General features: G+C 44.2%; 1 protein-coding gene across 1 annotated transcript; it reads right to left on the bottom strand.

Annotated features, from left to right (window-relative positions):
* Positions 1-1,857: 1,857 nt before the first annotated feature.
* LOC120683077 (basic proline-rich protein-like) lies at positions 1,858-2,301 on the bottom strand. The gene has a single exon (XM_039965092.1). It carries the CDS (start codon positions 2,299-2,301, stop codon positions 1,858-1,860), a length of 444 nt encoding a protein of 147 aa, XP_039821026.1.
* Between the last annotated feature and the right edge of the window lie 18,568 nt (positions 2,302-20,869).

The following is a 20,869-nucleotide window of genomic DNA, read 5'->3' as shown; positions in this document are numbered from 1 at the left end:
ACGGGGCGCGGTGAGGGCACGGCGCGTGGCCTGCAGCCTTGACCCGGACGGTGACCTCGGCTCAGCAGAAAACAGGGGAGGGAGAGAGAGAAGAGAGAGAATTAAAGGTTTGATTCAAACTCAAATTTTTCTCATAAATTCCTTTTGAAACATGAAAAACTCTGAATACGAAAGTTGTAGAAAATTTAAAAATCTACAACTTTTATTTCAGGAAAATGTTTAACCGAGCAAAGGTTTAAAAGTTATTTTAAATTTCCGGAAACTATAATTCAAACAACTTATCATTTCATGTGATTTTTATCCTTTGTACCCCTAGAGTTCAACTGAACAATTACAAATCTTTTCATGGTGAACATGTCTATTCATTTTCATAAGCCTACTTGCTTTGGTTTGAAAGTTATTTGAGGTTCCTGACCTATGCACAAATACACATATACACGCATATACTCATGCATTTGTTTCGATGTTTCTTGGTTAAGGTACAAGATTTGGTGCTAATGACCCTGGTTTAGCTAATGAAACACCTGGGGTGTTACAATGCCCCCCTCCCCTCCCCGTCGGGGCCGCAGCCCGCCGTCGCCGCGTGAGGCTCCCCGCCGCGCCATGGCCCCCGCCCCTCCCCGACGGGGCCGCAGCCCGCCGCCGCCGCGCCATGGCCCTCCCCGTCGGGGTCGCAGCACGCTGCCGCGCCGTGGCCCTCCCCGAGCTCCGCCGCCGCGGCTGCGCGCTGGAGGCCTCGAGCGGGCCTCCGCCGGTGGGAGCCTCCGTCGCCGGCATGGGCTGCCGCATCTGTGCGCGGGAGCTCCGTCTCGGGCGGGCCTCCGCCAGTGCGAGCGCCGCCTCGGCCGGGCTGCTACCGGTGCGGGCCTCATCGCGGGCAGGCCTCCCCTCGCGGGGCGAGCCGCCGCCGCCGCCCGTGCGAGCCAGGGAGAGAGAGATAGGAGTGAGAGGAAAAGAATGATGGGGAAGGAAGAAGAATATGACAAGTGAGGCCACTCGTCATTGTGAGGAGAGAGTTTAAGCAATTTTTGGCATCTAAGGGTATAATGGTCCGTTAGCACTCCTTCCGTCCAAAATGGTACAGACGTCAAAAAGAAAAAACGCGATGATATAGAGGTGTCTCCAAACTTTTTAGTGGTATGGACGCCGGGGCCATCTTTTGTAATGGTATACATGTAAAAGCCTCCACAGCAGTGGGAGATACCCCTACAGAAAGGAGTCTTTTACCTCTATGTCATTATAAAAGATGGCAGTTACATGTGTACTACTAAAAAATTTCCTCACACCTATATACCATTGCACGAACTTTTTACCTACACGCCATTTTGGACGGAATAACAACTAACGGAGCCTAACAGAGATGAAATGGACATTTCTACCCTGCTGTTACAGGCCTTCCGCTGGTGAGCCCCAATGCGGCTATGCCACGGAGGAGATTAAAGATTTCAAGCCTTCCTGGAGCGCGGCGCGCTCGTGCCGGTCGTCCTCAGGCTCGCCAGCGGAAGGCATCGCCTCCGCGGAGCACGTCGTCGCGAGGCGCGGCGGCGTGTGGACCGCGCAGAGGGCCAGCTCTCTGACGGCGCGGAGGCCGAGTGGACATCAGCGTCGAGGCCGTGCTGCGGGGCAGCGGCCAGAGGGCGTGTGACAAGTCCGCCGGGAAGAGGGGCGGCGAATCTTCACGCTGCTCGACCAGGAGGTCCCCAGGCGAAGCTCCTCGAGGCCAGCAGCTTCGTCGCGACGGTGCCCATCCAGCGCCACCACCTCCGCGTGGGCGGCCGAGGAGCCGCTGTGGAAGTGGATGAAGCGCACGCTGCGGCTGTCCTGTGCCTCGACGCGCACGCTGTCGGGCGCCGGCGATCACGGCCCCGGCTGGCCATGGGTGTCCTTCGGCGGCGGGTGCCCGGCCAGGGCTCGCTCACGGTTGTCCTGCCCCGACATGGCGCGTCCAACGCTGCCTTCAGCAAGAACCATGTGAGCCGGAGGTCTGGCGCGGGAGGAGCTCGGCCTTTGCCGCGGACGCGCGTGTGGCGGAGCTCGGACGCGGCCGCCGCGGAAGCGCGTGGGATGGGGCTCGGACGCGGCCGCTGCGGACGCGGGCGGGGTGGGGCTCGGATGCGGCCGTGGGTGCGCGCGGCGGTCTCGCCGCGGCCGCCCTCGACGCGGCGCCCCTGGGTCCTGGGCGCACGCGGCTCGCTGTGGCCGCCCTCGACACGGCGGCCCCGGCCGCACTGCGCCGTGCGGGTGCTCGGCAAGGAAGGGGGCGAGGTCGGGGGCGAGCAGGCCGGGCTTCGGCGGCGGCATGGCGGCAGGATGCTCTGGTGGCGGTGGCTCATGCCGAAGCCGAACACAGGGCACGTCGGCGGGTCGGGAACTATCGTGAGGATAGGGAGAGAAATTTGTGATTTTGCCATTCTCATAAACGGGTTTCGCCAAAATGCCATTAAATTTTTGGGTTTGGCCACAATGCCATTATAATACGATGTCAAAACGCTGAAATGCCTTTTCCACACTTATCACATCATTTTTTTTTATTTTTCCACGTTTTCTTTGGCTGAACCTACCCAAAATGCCCTTGCAGCATCGGTTACAACCCGGACAGATCGAACAGGATGAAAACGCTCGTTCTTTCTCTCCCTTTCCTCTTCATATTCTTCAGCAATGAGGCCCCTGCAAACTCGCCGGCGGAGGTCGGGTTCCCGGCGCGGCTCCTCCAAGGGAAGGTGTTGCCGCGCTGCTCCTGGCGGCGGGCCTCGCGGTGCTGTCCGCGGGCGGTGGGGCTAGCAGGGCAGGGCTCGCTGCGCGCGCCGAGCCAAAGGACCTTGAGAAGCTGCAGGTCATCACCGGGATCCTGCCGGCCATTGGGCCTCCTACCTGCTTGTGCTCCCGCCTTGATGCCGTCTCCCGCATTCGTGGCCGCACCGCCGAACGCCGAACACCGCCGCCGCCGCGCCGCAGCTTCCTGGCGGCATTGTGGCCTCGCGTACGTCGACGCGGTGGCGCCGCCGTGCCTACGCCATGTCTGCACCCGAGGCCGACAATGGTGAGCTCGGCCTGCCAAGAAATGCACAGTGGGCATGGTGGGAGACACGGGAGACTGAGGGGATAAGGCTGGCCGTATCAAGGGCAAAATGGTCCGTTTATGTGGTGAGAGAAGCGAGAAATTATGAAATGAATTGAAAAGGAGGGAAAAGGCATTGTAGCAGGAAGACACACTTTCATAATGGCATTATAGCGAAACCCAAAAGTTTGATGGCATTTTAGCGAAACCCATTTTTGATGATGGTAAAATCGCAAATTTCTCTGTTTAGCCAGTCCAGTCCCATCTTGAGTTTCTTCACTCCGCCTTTATCGCCAAAGGGCTTGAAAGAGCCGCCTCTAGAAAGCTGCACTATTGGGCAAACCTAGTTTGACACCTGATTCTTGAGCATAGGCTACCATGTCGTCATACAGCGCTAGATACTTCTGAGGATGGCTTTTGTATGGCTTTTGTGCTTTGTCATCTTTGTTGATGGAAAATTATATCATTCCTTGTTAGCCAAATCCCCCAATAAACTCCCGCATAGATGCAATTTCGAATCTCATATTTGCCCCCCACAGGGCCATTTTGAAAGTTGTATCCTCAAACGACTTAATATAGATGCAGAGATGACAATTCACATGATCCCAAATATTTCTGGCAGCTATACAATCAAAGAACAAATGGGGGATCGACTCATTTTCATTACAGAATTGGCAGTGCAGAGGTTTAAAGATATTTCTTTTGATCAGGTTGTAGTAGTCATCATATTATTATGAGAATAACAACTGAAGAAAGCCTTGGACCCAAGGAGGGATTTGGATTTTCCAAACCGAAGGAACAAACACAGGGCGTACCCAATAGAAATTAATCACCGTATATATGGATTGAGTAGTATAGATACCCTTACTGCCGTATTACCAAACCAAAGCATCCCCTTCCGTCATTGTATTGGACACCTATCACTATTTCTTTGAGCTCATACCATCTTTCCATCATAGTTTCAGAAAGATTCTCTTAAACATTAGTGAAAGGCCCTTGTTTGGTTTTGGTAATTGAGTGACAACTTAGGTGGACTAATAAGTGTTTATGTTGAGATACACAGGAAATTAGTCCACACAAAGACACTAGTATGAGCAACATGTGCCATGGTGGAGAAATGGCTAAGGGTTGATGCTATGCTCATATAGTGTGATCGAGGAGCTCATTGCATATGAGACATGACATGGAGTCATGTGACCAAAGTGGAGAAGATCAAGACAATGCTTGGCTTGATGGACCGGTTGCAATGGAGAAGGGCAAGTCAAGGCTTTGAAGCGATGGACCGCGAGGCGGTGAAGCTTGGGTAAGATTTGGTGCCAATGGACCGAGGCAACGGTGAAGAGCGAGCAAGGTCAAGATCGATGGACCAAAGAGGTCATGTGATGATATGGAGTGGATCATATCATTCAAGGAAGATCAAGCCAAGTGTTGACTCATGAAGATGATCAAAAGGCTTGATGGAGTTTGGTGCTTGTGTGGCATCAATATTTGGAAAGATGAAATGGAATGCGCAAGGCAAAGGTATGACTTGTAGGGCATTTCATTTCACCGGTCAAAGGTTGTGTAGAGAAGTGCATGACCGGATTTAGGATAGATGGCCGTACTATCAAGAGGGGCAAACTTGTTTGCATATCGGTCATCTAGTGCCACTTGAGCGATCTAACATTGCAATGTAGCTAGGATCGAGTGGCGTGGTGAGATCAAGTGAAAATCCTTTGAAAATGATTGTGAAATGCTAACACACATGCACATGGTGTTGTTCACGTGGTTGTGTTGGCACATTTGCAAAGGAGAAAGAGTTGGAGTTGATGTTGATCAACATTGGGAAGTAAGAAAGGTTTTTCGGTGTTCTCCGGAAATTAGGTGGCTCTTGGAGTGGAATACTGCTTTGATCCATTGTGTTTTGGATCAAGTATTCAGTTGGGTTGTGTAGCCCTCTGAATTAGCTTTCCATAGAGTCCAAGATCACCTAATTTGGACATCGGAGCTAAGAGTTATGGCCGTTTTACCGAGGTACATTTCTGCTGGAAATAGACCTGCGGACGGTCCGCTAGACCTGCGGACGGTCCGCCCTTGAGTGGCGGACGGTCCGCCGTTATCTCGGTTGAGCTCAAACAGAACCGTTTTTGGCTCTGTGGGTGGTCCAAAATGACCTGCGGACCGTCCGGTCCATGGGGGCGGACGGTCCGCCTTTAAAAGCTGAAACGGGCGCAGAAACTTGGTTGTTCTGTCTTGGGTGCCCAAAATGACCTGCGGACCGTCCGGTCCTTGGGGGCGGACGGTCCGCCTCCTACTGAAATTTCTGGGACAGAAACACTGCGGTTTCTGTGTGCGCTCACGTTTTGAACTGCGGACAGTCCGCCCCTGGGGAGCGGACAGTCCGCCGGTAACTTCCAGATTTAGTCAGAGACGTTTGCAAATCGGTTGGTTCGAAGTTTTGAACCGCGGACAGTCCGCCCCAGGGGCGCGGACAGTCCGCCCGGGCTCTAACGGTCGACTCTGACACATAATCATTGCAGTTCTAGCCGTTGGTTTTAAATGGCGGACAGTCCGGTTTTTGTGAGGCGGACAGTCCGCGAAAACTCAGTTTTCACGGGATTTGAGTGTAACGGCTAGTTTGGGGCCTCCCTCTATAAATAGAGGGTGTGGCCGGCCATTTGAGATGGCTGAGCACTTTGGGGACTTAGTGTCCATGTGTGAGAGTGCTTGAGAGCCCTCTACTCACTCTAACTTGATAGTATTCATCCGATCGAGTGAGAGAGCGATTCTAGTGCGATTGCTTTGAGAGATTGCATCGAGTGGCACTAGGTGATCGTGTTGCAAGCCGGTGTGCTTGTTACTCTTGGAGGTTGCCACCTCCTAGACGGCTTGGTGGCAAGAGACTCCGTTGAAGCCCGCAAGAAGTTTGTGCGGTGCTCCGGAGAAGAGTTTGTGAGGGGTATTGTGCTCACCCCGCGGGAGCCGCGAAGAGCAACTCTAGTTGAGCGAGACGTGAAAAGCAACAAGTGGTCCGGCCGGATCATGTGCTAGAGCTCGGTGTGAGCACTCCACGTGGGAGAGTGTGACTTGAGAGTCACCACTAGCAAGAGGATCGGCGGCAACCTTGGAGCTTGTCTCAACGGGGATTAGCTTGGTGGCAACCAAGTGAACCTCGGGATAAAAATCACCGTGTCAACTTTGTCTACTCTTCTCGGTGGTTTGCTTTCTCCAAATCACAAGCATTGTATTTACATTGTTCTATATCTTGTGCTTGTGTAGTTGCTCTCTAGTGATTAGTTAGCTTGTGTAGCTTGCTAATCAACTTCTTGCTTGTGTAGCTAGAAGTAGAGATCCTTGTGTATCTAGTTAGCTTGTGTAGCTTAATTAGTTGCTCTTGCTTAGATTGTGTAACTAAGCAAGTTGAGCTCTTGGATTTGGATTGTGTATCCTTGTCCTTGAGCATCTAGTGAGCTTAGGTTGGCTTTGTGCTTTTGCTCATTAGAATTGTGTAGGAGCTCCCGCGGTTTGTGAAGTACTAGTGCTTAGGCTTGTGTGTCTTGGCATTAGATTTATTAAGAGAGCTCTTACTAGCTTGGCACTCCATTTGCTTTGTGTAGGATCTTTTTGGAGGTGCCTTAGAGTTATAGTTAGAGGGGTGTAGTCTTGGCTAAGCGAATAGTTTCAATTCCGCATAAGTTTCGGTTAGCCGGCGCAATTAGTTTTAGAAAGGACTATTCACCCCCCCCCTCTAGTCCGCCATCTCGACCCTACAAGTGGTATCAGAGCCGAGGTCTCTCATTTGTGGTCCTTACCGACCCGAGAGGATGGCGACTTATGGGTTAGATGTTGAGTGTCCACACATTTTTGATGGCACACACTTTACACGGTGGAAACTTGGATGATATGCAATTTTGAATTTATTTGCCCTCAAATGTGGTGGATGGTGGATGTAGGATTTTCTCATGTGTTAGATGAAGGAAATCTAACTCCAACACAAGAGAAATGCCTAGATCTAGATATCCAAGCTACTAACATTTTATTTAGATCTTTGCATAATTGTATACTTGATGAGATCATGGATATGAAAACCGCACACGAGATTTGGAGTTATCTCAATAAGAAATATGGGGCGGCCTCCAATGATGATGATGATTTTAAGGCCAAGGAAGAAGTGCATAAGGATGGTGAGCATATTCACGACATGGTACTTGTGGAAGATTGCTCCACCTCATGGTCAAGTGATGATGATGATGATGATAATGATCTAACTACAACAAGCTCACTTGATATAATTGATGGTGATAATTCAAGTGTTGCAAATGATGATCCTATTCCAAGCACACTTGTTAATAAAGGTGGTTCATGCATGGATGATATTTATACTTCAAGCTCATCTCCATCATCACATTGCTTCATGTCACAAGGTGACACAAAGGTATCAAATTGCAATATGATTGATCCTAATTCATATGATGAGCTCTTGAATAGATATGCTAGCATGACTAAATTATTTGAGGAAGTGTTAGCCAAAACAATCAAATTTGAAAAAGAAAACTCTTTTCTCAAAGACACATGTGAACAACAAAAGCATCTACTTTATGTCATAAGTTGTTCACATGAGGAGCTAAAATTGACTCATGAGGAGCTTAGTGTTGCTCATGAAAATTTGGTACTAGATCATGCTTTACTCACTAGCAAGCTTTCTAATAAAGAAATTAAAACTAGTGAGAGCTCATCACATGGGTCAAAGGATCAATTGCAAAATGTTGCTAACCCTTGTGATGTAGGCAAAAAACATGTATCCACCTCATGTGATGATTTATTGTCTATGCCATGTACTTCACATATAGATGCTTGTTCTTCTTCTACTATGCAATATGAGACTAACCTTGTAGAAGAAAATAAAGAGCTCCAAATTCAAGTGAAGTATTTGAGCAACAAGATAGAGAGATGGACAAAATCAAAAGTCACCCTTGAAAGCATAATCAAAAATCAAAGAAGCTTCGGTGACATGAGTGGCATTGGTTCCATCGAGAGCAAAGGCAAAGGCAAGAAATGGAGCAAAAATAAATATAATAGAAAGATGAAGAAGCAAGAAGAAATGAAGCTATCTCATTTCATGTGCTTTCAATGCCATGAGATGGGACATCTTGCAAATGGTTGCCCCAACAAAGAAAAGCTAAAGTTGAAGAAGGAAGAAGAGAAGCTTAAACATATCAAATGCTTCAAGTGCCGCACTTGGGGTCACCTCACCTCAATGTGCCCAACCAAGCAATTGGTGAAGCAACAAGAACCTCAACCAAAACCACAAGTTGAGCAAGAGAAGGTACCCCAACCTCAAGTCAAGATCAACCATGATGATCAAGTTGATGACTTGAAGATGATGAAAAAGAGAACAAGAAGGGGTGGCAAGGCAAGAACAAGGCATCCAACTCACATTCAAGATGCCAAGAAGTTGAGCAAGAACAAGATTCAAGAGAAGAATCCACATGCTCACATCAAGTGCCATAGTTGTGCAATATTGGGTCACCTAGCTTCGGGTTGCCCAAACAAGTTTGAGAAGAAGGCTCAAGCAAACAATGAGAAGCAAGGCAATGAGAAGCATCAAATGAGTAAGGAAGAAAAGGCTCAACAAAAGAGAAGATGCTACTTATGCCGGGAAAGGGGACACATGGCTTATTCATGTCCCTTAGGTAACAATTCTAAGCCTATTTCAATTGATGCAAATATTATGCTTAGAAAGGATGGTAATGGTACCTCATTTGTTAGTATTGCAAAACATCCCGCTATTCATACTAAGACATTGCCAAAGTATGTTGCTCCTAACTTGAGAGGACCCAACCTAGTTTGGGTACCATCAAAATGTGGATGAATGTGTGTAGGTACCAAAGGCATTGGAGGCTTGATTCAAATAAAATTCATATTCTTGATCTTATGATTGAATCAAGGAATTCAAATTTTCTTTGCATATATACAACCCAATGCCAAATCAAAACAATGAAGTCCAAGTGCTACAACATACAAGTTTCTTTTTCTAGTTGTGAGAAATTCATTGGAAATATTTGTTGGCTTGCTAACTTATTTGTGTTAAACCTTGCTTTTGGATGAACAATCTTTTGCAAATTGAAAAATGAGTTAAAAGTCATTTACTTCTCAAATGTGGCTTGAAAACTAGTTCTTATGACATTTGGTTCTTTTGTGCACTCCTTGGTACAAAATTCTGAATTTTTGAGGCTTTTATGGGCTATTTATGAGTTTTCTTGATTTTACTTGATTTATTTTTGATTTCTCGTTCTTACTCACTCATATGAGTCTTTGGATGGTGTTCATGCTAGTTTTGAGATTTTTGGAATTTTATTTGAGCAATGATCCCAATTCAAAGTTGAAATTGTGAAATTTAGAAAAATTCTGGGCTGTCTGAAATTTGGTAGTGCGGACAGTCCGCGGGTAAGAGGCGGACGGTCCGCAGTTAATGAGACTTGTTTACCAGAGGCTCTGTTCAGCAGAAAATTAAAGCGCGGACAGTCCGCCCATGGATCGCGGACGGTCCGCCAGATGCACCGGTAAGCTTCGGTTACACCGATGATATGCCCACTATGCAAGCGCGGACGGTCCGCCAAGTATACCGCGGACGGTCCGCCTGGGACAAGTTGAATCTGCCCAGAAAAGTGACAAATATTGGATTAATCTTGAGTCACTTAAATTGAAAGGTCCTCAAGTTGATCATCTTTACAAGTGGTTGAGGAACCTAGGTTTGGTTTTGAAATAATCTAGAAGCATGACGAGTATTGGGTACAAGGCCATTTGATTGTGAAGTATTTTTGGCACACTTTTAGTACTCAAGTTGAGAATCAAGACCAACCTCAAGTAGAAAGAAAAGGACTTAGAGCAGACTCCAAAATTACTCATCATAACAAGTCCATTGTCTGATCAATCAACTAAATTCATCTCAAATGAGTGTCAAGAATGGTTCTTGGATAGATCACTTCTCCCTAGAGAGGGACCAAGCCGCCCAATAATGGGATTGACAAGCAAGGTGCTTGGAAGGCCAATATGGAAGTGGTGATCTAGAGTCATTGGAGATTCTTAGTTGAAAATATCAAATGAGTTGATCAAAAAAAAACAAGCAACACCCAAAGTAGAGAGATTCATGAAAATTCAAGTGATATTCAAATGGTATTCTCTCATGCAAGCAAGGATCAAAGAGATGAAGCAAGCCAACCACAACAAGATAGTGCATTTGATGATAAGGGATATTTATTTCATATGGGTGAAGAATGGTTTTCATATTGACATTCATTGTCTTCACCAAGCTATTATAATTGGACTTCATGATGCTAGTTGGAGAACTAAATCGGAATCTAATGACTATCCTCTACTCCAACATAGCAAGGTGAAATTGCTTGACATATGCATTCATTATATGCTAAGGACATGATTAGTGCATATAGTCACATATAGTGATCATTCATGAAAAATAAAATATTTTTAAATGTTTTATGATGCCACTATTGCTTCTATGGTTGATATGATCTAGTGGTAACATATGACATGTTCATGAGCTAGTAAACCCAAGTAGTTGATCTAGAAAATGAGTTTTCAAGTGTTTAACTCAACATTGTCAAGATAACCCTTTGAATGAGGTGTAAAGAAGCTTGTCATTGGTTCAAACCGAGTTGAATTATTTGGGCAAGTAGTCTAGATCAAGTCAAAGAGAAAGAAGCTCATGGAAACAATCTAGTTCAATAATTGGTTATCAATGTCAAATTCAATAAAGTGGTCCATCATGATTTTACAAGTGATACTAGATTCAACAAAAGGTATATCATTGTATCTCTACAAGTGATATACATGGTCATACAAGTAGTATTCATTCAAGTAGATCTAGTGCAATAATGTTGGTTCCACAAGTGATCCTCAACTTTATGTGATCAATTCAAATCAAGAAAGCTATCCTCATCAAGAAGAGCTCAAGATTCAAGTAGATTGACAAAACACTTTGACATAGGGGGAGGAGCCCCACTACAAAGTATCAAGGTCAAGGATCCTACTAGTATCCTACATGTGGCATTTCAAGGTGATCTTCATGCTTCCACATGTTGTTGTTACAAGTGGTGTCAATTCCAATCAAATTGAAAGTGTCCATCAAAAATGAAGATTCAAGACTCAACCATCTACCCAAGTCCAACTCTTTGTATCAAACCACAAATGCTTCATATAATTGCCTACAAGGGGTGTTCAAGTGGTAACCCTATAAGTACAAGAGGTACAACCTCAAGTGGTAGCCATTGATCTTCACATGGCCAATTTCATGTGGTTTCGGCCTTTTTATGGTCATTGATGACAAAGGGGGAGAGAAATGAACAAAGATATGAATTATCCTTGGATGACAAAGGGGGAGATGAGATGAGAGTGCAATCATGGACATGGATCAAGAGGAGCAATATTGAGGAGGATCAATATTCTTGGACAAGAGGAGCACACAAGTAGGGGGAGCAAGCTCATGAACTTGGTTGTTTGCATTTGATATGTGCATATTCATGCGCTTGCTTGCATTTGCATAAGTTTTAAAATTTATATATGCATTGCTTGTGTGTGATGTATGCTAGTCATAGAACTTGATTGATGATTTAACAACTAGCATGCATAGATTGTAGCTAGACATTTTTTTTACAAGTGAATCAAGAGCTTTGCTAATATTGTTGATCTCATGAGGTATCTTGAGTTTTTGGTGAATGTCTAGTTACTCATTGATGCTAAGGAATGAACTCCAAGGATGCAACTCAAATTGGTATCACGCTTCAAAGGTTTATCCTATATACCTTAGCATCACTTAGTAGTGATAACAATCCCACAAATTTCATATTTATGCATGTGTGTGAGTTTAAAACCAAATCTCTTGAGCACATATGTAGGGGGAGTTATCACTACCAAGTCGGATTTTTATGGTGCTTATCCAATCTTTACAAGTGGTCTTAATGGTGGATAAGAAACATAAAATCCAAACCAAGTTAGCTATTTACACATGTGTGAAGTGCTAGCTTGGAATATGCTTAATTTCCATATCTTTGTAGAGTTGTCATCAATTACCAAAAAGGGGGAGATTGAAAGGGCCCTTGCTTGGTTTTGGTAATTGAGTGACAACTTAGGTGGACTAATAAGTGTTTATGTTGAGATACACAGGAAATTAGTCCACACAAAGACACTAGTATGAGCAACATGTGCCATGGTGGAGAAATGACTAAGGGTTGATGCTATGCTCATATAGTGTGATCGAGGAGCTCATTGCATATGAGACATGACATGGAGTCATGTGACCAAAGTGGAGAAGATCAAGACAATGCTTGGCTTGATGGACCGGTTGCAATGGAGAAGGGCAAGTCAAGGCTTTGAAGCGATGGACCGCGAGGCGGTGAAGCTTGGGCAAGATTTGGTGCCAATGGACCGAGGCAACGGTGAAGAGCGAGCAAGGTCAAGATCGATGGACCAAAGAGGTCATGTGATGATATGGAGTGGATCATATCATTCAAGGAAGATCAAGCCAAGTGTTGACTCATGAAGATGATCAAAAGGCTTGATGGAGTTTGGTGCTTATGTGGCATCAATATTTGGAAAGATGAAATGGAATGCGCAAGGCAAAGGTATGACTTGTAGGGCATTTCATTTCACCGGTCAAAGGTTGTGTAGAGAAGTGCATGACCGGATTTAGGATAGATGGCCGTCCTATCAGAGGGGCAAACTTGTTTGCATATCGGTCATCTAGTGCCACTTGAGCGATCTAACATTGCAATGTAGCTAGGATCGAGTGGCGTGGTGAGATCAAGTGAAAATCCTTTGAAAATGATTGTGAAATGCTAACACACATGCACATGGTGTTGTTCACGTGGTTGTGTTGGCACATTTGCAAAGGAGAAAGAGTTGGAGTTGATGTTGATCAACATTGGGAAGTAAGAAAGGTTTTTCGGTGTTCTCCGGAAATTAGGTGGCTCTTGGAGTGGAATACTACTTTGATCCATTGTGTTTTGGATCAGTATTCAGTTGGGTTGTGTAGCCCTCTGAATTAGCTTTCCATAGAGTCCAAGATCACCTAATTTGGACATCGGAGCTAAGAGTTATGGCCGTTTTACCGAGGTACATTTCTGCTGGAAATAGACCTGCGGACGGTCCGCTAGACCTGCGGACGGTCCGCCCTTGAGTGGCGGACGGTCCGCCGTTATCTCGGTTGAGCTCAAACAGAACCGTTTTTGGCTCTGTGGGTGGTCCAAAATGACCTGCGGACCGTCCGGTCCATGGGGGCGGACGGTCCGCCTTTAAAAGCTGAAACAGGCGCAGAAACTTGGTTGTTCTGTCTTGGGTGCCCAAAATGACCTGCGGACCGTCCGGTCCTTGGGGGCGGACGGTCCGCCTCCTACTGAAAATTTCTGGGACAGAAACACTGCGGTTTCTGTGTGCGCTCACGTTTTGAACTGCGGACAGTCCGCCCCTGGGGAGCGGACAGTCCGCCGGTAACTTCCAGATTTAGTCAGAGACGTTTGCAAATCGGTTGGTTCGAAGTTTTGAACCGCGGACAGTCCGCCCCAGGGGCGCGGACAGTCCGCCCGGGCTCTAACGGTCGACTCTGACACATAATCATTGCAGTTCTAGCCGTTGGTTTTAAATGGCGGACAGTCCGGTTTTTGTGAGGCGGACAGTCCGCGAAAACTCAGTTTTCACGGATTTGAGTGTAACGGCTAGTTTGGGGCCTCCCTCTATAAATAGAGGGTGTGGCCGGCCATTTGAGATGGCTGAGCACTTTGGGGACTTAGTGTCCATGTGTGAGAGTGCTTGAGAGCCCTCTACTCACTCTAACTTGATAGTATTCATCCGATCGAGTGAGAGAGCGATTCTAGTGCGATTGCTTTGAGAGATTGCATCGAGTGGCACTAGGTGATCGTGTTGGCAAGCCGGTGTGCTTGTTACTCTTGGAGGTTGCCACCTCCTAGACGGCTTGGTGGCAAGAGACTCCGTTGAAGCCCGCAAGAAGTTTGTGCGGTGCTCCGGAGAAGAGTTTGTGAGGGGTATTGTGCTCACCCCGCGGGAGCCGCGAAGAGCAACTCTAGTTGAGCGAGACGTGAAAAAGCAACAAGTGGTCCGGCCGGATCATGTGCTAGAGCTCGGTGTGAGCACTCCACGTGGGAGAGTGTGACTTGAGAGTCACCACTAGCAAGAGGATCGGCGGCAACCTTGGAGCTTGTCTCAACGGGGATTAGCTTGGTGGCAACCAAGTGAACCTCGGGATAAAAATCACCGTGTCAACTTTGTCTACTCTTCTCGGTGGTTTGCTTCTCCAAATCACAAGCATTGTATTTACAATTGTTCTATATCTTGTGCTTGTGTAGTTGCTCTCTAGTGATTAGTTAGCTTGTGTAGCTTGCTAATCAACTTCTTGCTTGTGTAGCTAGAAGTAGAGATCCTTGTGTATCTAGTTAGCTTGTGTAGCTTAATTAGTTGCTCTTGCTTAGATTGTGTAACTAAGCAAGTTGAGCTCTTGGATTTGGATTGTGTATCCTTGTCCTTGAGCATCTAGTGAGCTTAGGTTGGCTTTGTGCTTTTGCTCATTAGAATTGTGTAGGAGCTCCCGCGGTTTGTGAAGTACTAGTGCTTAGGCTTGTGTGTCTTGGCATTAGATTTATTAAGAGAGCTCTTACTAGCTTGGCACTCCATTTGCTTTGTGTAGGATCTTTTTGGAGGTGCCTTAGAGTTATAGTTAGAGGGGTGTAGTCTTGGCTAAGCGAATAGTTTCAATTCCGCATAAGTTTCGGTTAGCCGGCGCAATTAGTTTTAGAAAGGACTATTCACCCCCCCCCTCTAGTCCGCCATCTCGACCCTACAAGTGGTATCAGAGCCGAGGTCTCTCATTTGTGGTCCTTACCGACCCGAGAGGATGGCGACTTATGGGTTAGATGTTGAGTGTCCACACATTTTTGATGGCACACACTTTACACGGTGGAAAACTTGGATGATATGCAATTTTGAATTTATTTGCCCTCAAATGTGGTGGATGGTGGATGTAGGATTTTCTCATGTGTTAGATGAAGGAAATCTAACTCCAACACAAGAGAAATGCCTAGATCTAGATATCCAAGCTACTAACATTTTATTTAGATCTTTGCATAATTGTATACTTGATGAGATCATGGATATGAAAACCGCACACGAGATTTGGAGTTATCTCAATAAGAAATATGGGGCGGCCTCCAATGATGATGATGATTTTAAGGCCAAGGAAGAAGTGCATAAGGATGGTGAGCATATTCACGACATGGTACTTGTGGAAGATTGCTCCACCTCATGGTCAAGTGATGATGATGATGATGATAATGATCTAACTACAACAAGCTCACTTGATATAATTGATGGTGATAATTCAAGTGTTGCAAATGATGATCCTATTCCAAGCACACTTGTTAATAAAGGTGGTTCATGCATGGATGATATTTATACTTCAAGCTCATCTCCATCATCACATTGCTTCATGTCACAAGGTGACACAAAGGTATCAAATTGCAATATGATTGATCCTAATTCATATGATGAGCTCTTGAATAGATATGCTAGCATGACTAAATTATTTGAGGAAGTGTTAGCCAAAACAATCAAATTTGAAAAAGAAAACTCTTTTCTCAAAGACACATGTGAACAACAAAAGCATCTACTTTATGTCATAAGTTGTTCACATGAGGAGCTAAAATTGACTCATGAGGAGCTTAGTGTTGCTCATGAAAATTTGGTACTAGATCATGCTTTACTCACTAGCAAGCTTTCTAATAAAGAAATTAAAACTAGTGAGAGCTCATCACATGGGTCAAAGGATCAATTGCAAAATGTTGCTAACCCTTGTGATGTAGGCAAAAAACATGTATCCACCTCATGTGATGATTTATTGTCTATGCCATGTACTTCACATATAGATGCTTGTTCTTCTTCTACTATGCAATATGAGACTAACCTTGTAGAAGAAAATAAAGAGCTCCAAATTCAAGTGAAGTATTTGAGCAACAAGATAGAGAGATGGACAAAATCAAAAGTCACCCTTGAAAGCATAATCAAAAATCAAAGAAGCTTCGGTGACATGAGTGGCATTGGTTCCATCGAGAGCAAAGGCAAAGGCAAGAAATGGAGCAAAAATAAATATAATAGAAAGATGAAGAAGCAAGAAGAAATGAAGCTATCTCATTTCATGTGCTTTCAATGCCATGAGATGGGACATCTTGCAAATGGTTGCCCCAACAAAGAAAAGCTAAAGTTGAAGAAGGAAGAAGAGAAGCTTAAACATATCAAATGCTTCAAGTGCCGCACTTGGGGTCACCTCACCTCAATGTGCCCAACCAAGCAATTGGTGAAGCAACAAGAACCTCAACCAAAACCACAAGTTGAGCAAGAGAAGGTACCCCAACCTCAAGTCAAGATCAACCATGATGATCAAGTTGATGACTTGAAGATGATGAAAAAGAGAACAAGAAGGGGTGGCAAGGCAAGAACAAGGCATCCAACTCACATTCAAGATGCCAAGAAGTTGAGCAAGAACAAGATTCAAGAGAAGAATCCACATGCTCACATCAAGTGCCATAGTTGTGCAATATTGGGTCACCTAGCTTCGGGTTGCCCAAACAAGTTTGAGAAGAAGGCTCAAGCAAACAATGAGAAGCAAGGCAATGAGAAGCATCAAATGAGTAAGGAAGAAAAGGCTCAACAAAAGAGAAGATGCTACTTATGCCGGGAAAGGGGACACATGGCTTATTCATGTCCCTTAGGTAACAATTCTAAGCCTATTTCAATTGATGCAAATATTATGCTTAGAAAGGATGGTAATGGTACCTCATTTGTTAGTATTGCAAAACATCCCGCTATTCATACTAAGACATTGCCAAAGTATGTTGCTCCTAACTTGAGAGGACCCAACCTAGTTTGGGTACCATCAAAATGTGGATGAATGTGTGTAGGTACCAAAGGCATTGGAGGCTTGATTCAAATAAAATTCATATTCTTGATCTTATGATTGAATCAAGGAATTCAAATTTTCTTTGCATATATACAACCCAATGCCAAATCAAAACAATGAAGTCCAAGTGCTACAACATACAAGTTTCTTTTTCTAGTTGTGAGAAATTCATTGGAAATATTTGTTGGCTTGCTAACTTATTTGTGTTAAACCTTGCTTTTGGATGAACAATCTTTTTGCAAATTGAAAAATGAGTTAAAAGTCATTTACTTCTCAAATGTGGCTTGAAAACTAGTTCTTATGACATTTGGTTCTTTTGTGCACTCCTTGGTACAAAATTCTGAATTTTTGAGGCTTTTATGGGCTATTTATGAGTTTTCTTGATTTTACTTGATTTATTTTTGATTTCTCGTTCTTACTCACTCATATGAGTCTTTGGATGGTGTTCATGCTAGTTTTGAGATTTTTGGAATTTTATTTGAGCAATGATCCCAATTCAAAGTTGAAATTGTGAAATTTAGAAAAATTCTGGGCTGTCTGAAATTTGGTAGTGCGGACAGTCCGCGGGTAAGAGGCGGACGGTCCGCAGTTAATGAGACTTGTTTACCAGAGGCTCTGTTCAGCAGAAAATTAAAGCGCGGACAGTCCGCCCATGGATCGCGGACGGTCCGCCAGATGCACCGGTAAGCTTCGGTTACACCGATGATATGCCCACTATGCAAGCGCGGACGGTCCGCCAAGTATACCGCGGACGGTCCGCCTGGGACAAGTTGAATCTGCCCAGAAAAGTGACAAATATTGGATTAATCTTGAGTCACTTAAATTGAAAGGTCCTCAAGTTGATCATCTTTACAAGTGGTTGAGGAACCTAGGTTTGGTTTTGAAATAATCTAGAAGCATGACGAGTATTGGGTACAAGGCCATTTGATTGTGAAGTATTTTTGGCACACTTTTAGTACTCAAGTTGAGAATCAAGACCAACCTCAAGTAGAAAGAAAAGGACTTAGAGCAGACTCCAAAATTACTCATCATAACAAGTCCATTGTCTGATCAATCAACTAAATTCATCTCAAATGAGTGTCAAGAATGGTTCTTGGATAGATCACTTCTCCCTAGAGAGGGACCAAGCCGCCCAATAATGGGATTGACAAGCAAGGTGCTTGGAAGGCCAATATGGAAGTGGTGATCTAGAGTCATTGGAGATTCTTAGTTGAAAATATCAAATGAGTTGATCAAAAAAAACAAGCAACACCCAAAGTAGAGAGATTCATGAAAATTCAAGTGATATTCAAATGGTATTCTCTCATGCAAGCAAGGATCAAAGAGATGAAGCAAGCCAACCACAACAAGATAGTGCATTTGATGATAAGGGATATTTATTTCATATGGGTGAAGAATGGTTTTCATATTGACATTCATTGTCTTCACCAAGCTATTATAATTGGACTTCATGATGCTAGTTGGAGAACTAAATCGGAATCTAATGACTATCCTCTACTCCAACATAGCAAGGTGAAATTGCTTGACATATGCATTCATTATATGCTAAGGACATGATTAGTGCATATAGTCACATATAGTGATCATTCATGAAAAATAAAATATTTTTAAATGTTTTATGATGCCACTATTGCTTCTATGGTTGATATGATCTAGTGGTAACATATGACATGTTCATGAGCTAGTAAACCCAAGTAGTTGATCTAGAAAATGAGTTTTCAAGTGTTTAACTCAACATTGTCAAGATAACCCTTTGAATGAGGTGTAAAGAAGCTTGTCATTGGTTCAAACCGAGTTGAATTATTTGGGCAAGTAGTCTAGATCAAGTCAAAGAGAAAGAAGCTCATGGAAACAATCTAGTTCAATAATTGGTTATCAATGTCAAATTCAATAAAGTGGTCCATCATGATTTTACAAGTGATACTAGATTCAACAAAAGGTATATCATTGTATCTCTACAAGTGATATACATGGTCATACAAGTAGTATTCATTCAAGTAGATCTAGTGCAATAATGTTGGTTCCACAAGTGATCCTCAACTTTATGTGATCAATTCAAATCAAGAAAGCTATCCTCATCAAGAAGAGCTCAAGATTCAAGTAGATTGACAAAACACTTTGACATAGGGGGAGGAGCCCCACTACAAAGTATCAAGGTCAAGGATCCTACTAGTATCCTACATGTGGCATTTCAAGGTGATCTTCATGCTTCCACATGTTGTTGTTACAAGTGGTGTCAATTCCAATCAAATTGAAAGTGTCCATCAAAAATGAAGATTCAAGACTCAACCATCTACCCAAGTCCAACTCTTTGTATCAAACCACAAATGCTTCATATAATTGCCTACAAGGGGTGTTCAAGTGGTAACCCTATAAGTACAAGAGGTACAACCTCAAGTGGTAGCCATTGATCTTCACATGGCCAATTTCATGTGGTTTCGGCCTTTTTATGGTCATTGATGACAAAGGGGGAGAGAAATGAACAAAGATATGAATTATCCTTGGATGACAAAGGGGGAGATGAGATGAGAGTGCAATCATGGACATGGATCAAGAGGAGCAATATTGAGGAGGATCAATATTCTTGGACAAGAGGAGCACACAAGTAGGGGGAGCAAGCTCATGAACTTGGTTGTTTGCATTTGATATGTGCATATTCATGCGCTTGCTTGCATTTGCATAAGTTTTAAAATTTATATATGCATTGCTTGTGTGTGATGTATGCTAGTCATAGAACTTGATTGATGATTTAACAACTAGCATGCATAGATTGTAGCTAGACATTTTTTTTACAAGTGAATCAAGAGCTTTGCTAATATTGTTGATCTCATGAGGTATCTTGAGTTTTTGGTGAATGTCTAGTTACTCATTGATGCTAAGGAATGAACTCCAAGGATGCAACTCAAATTGGTATCACGCTTCAAAGGTTTATCCTATATACCTTAGCATCACTTAGTAGTGATAACAATCCCACAAATTTCATATTTATGCATGTGTGTGAGTTTAAAACCAAATCTCTTGAGCACATATGTAGGGGGAGTTATCACTACCAAGTCGGATTTTTATGGTGCTTATCCAATCTTTACAAGTGGTCTTAATGGTGGATAAGAAACATAAAATCCAAACCAAGTTAGCTATTTACACATGTGTGAAGTGCTAGCTTGGAATATGCTTAATTTCCATATCTTTGTAGAGTTGTCATCAATTACCAAAAAGGGGGAGATTGAAAGGCCCTTGCTTGGTTTTGGTAATTGAGTGACAACTTAGGTGGACTAATAAGTGTTTATGTTGAGATACACAGGAAATTAGTCCACACAAAGACACTAGTATGAGCAACATGTGCCATGGTGGAGAAATGACTAAGGGTTGATGCTATGCTCATATAGTGTGATCGAGGAGCTCATTGCATATGAGACATGACATGGAGTCATGTGACCAAAGTGGAGAAGATCAAGACAATGCTTGGCTTGATGGACCGGTTGCAATGGAGAAGGGCAAGTCAAGGCTTTGAAGCGATGGACCGCGAGGCGGTGAAGCTTGGGCAAGATTTGGTGCCAATGGACCGAGGCAACGGTGAAGAGCGAGCAAGGTCAAGATCGATGGACCAAAGAGGTCATGTGATGATATGGAGTGGATCATATCATTCAAGGAAGATCAAGCCAAGTGTTGACTCATGAAGATGATCAAAAGGCTTGATGGAGTTTGGTGCTTATGTGGCATCAATATTTGGAAAGATGAAATGGAATGCGCAAGGCAAAGGTATGACTTGTAGGGCATTTCATTTCACCGGTCAAAGGTTGTGTAGAGAAGTGCATGACCGGATTTAGGATAGATGGCCGTCCTATCAAGAG

This window comes from Panicum virgatum, chromosome 7N, assembly GCF_016808335.1.
Source record: "Panicum virgatum strain AP13 chromosome 7N, P.virgatum_v5, whole genome shotgun sequence".
Classification (NCBI taxonomy): domain Eukaryota; kingdom Viridiplantae; phylum Streptophyta; class Magnoliopsida; order Poales; family Poaceae; genus Panicum; species Panicum virgatum.
This window is presented reverse-complemented; position numbering and strand designations above follow the sequence as displayed.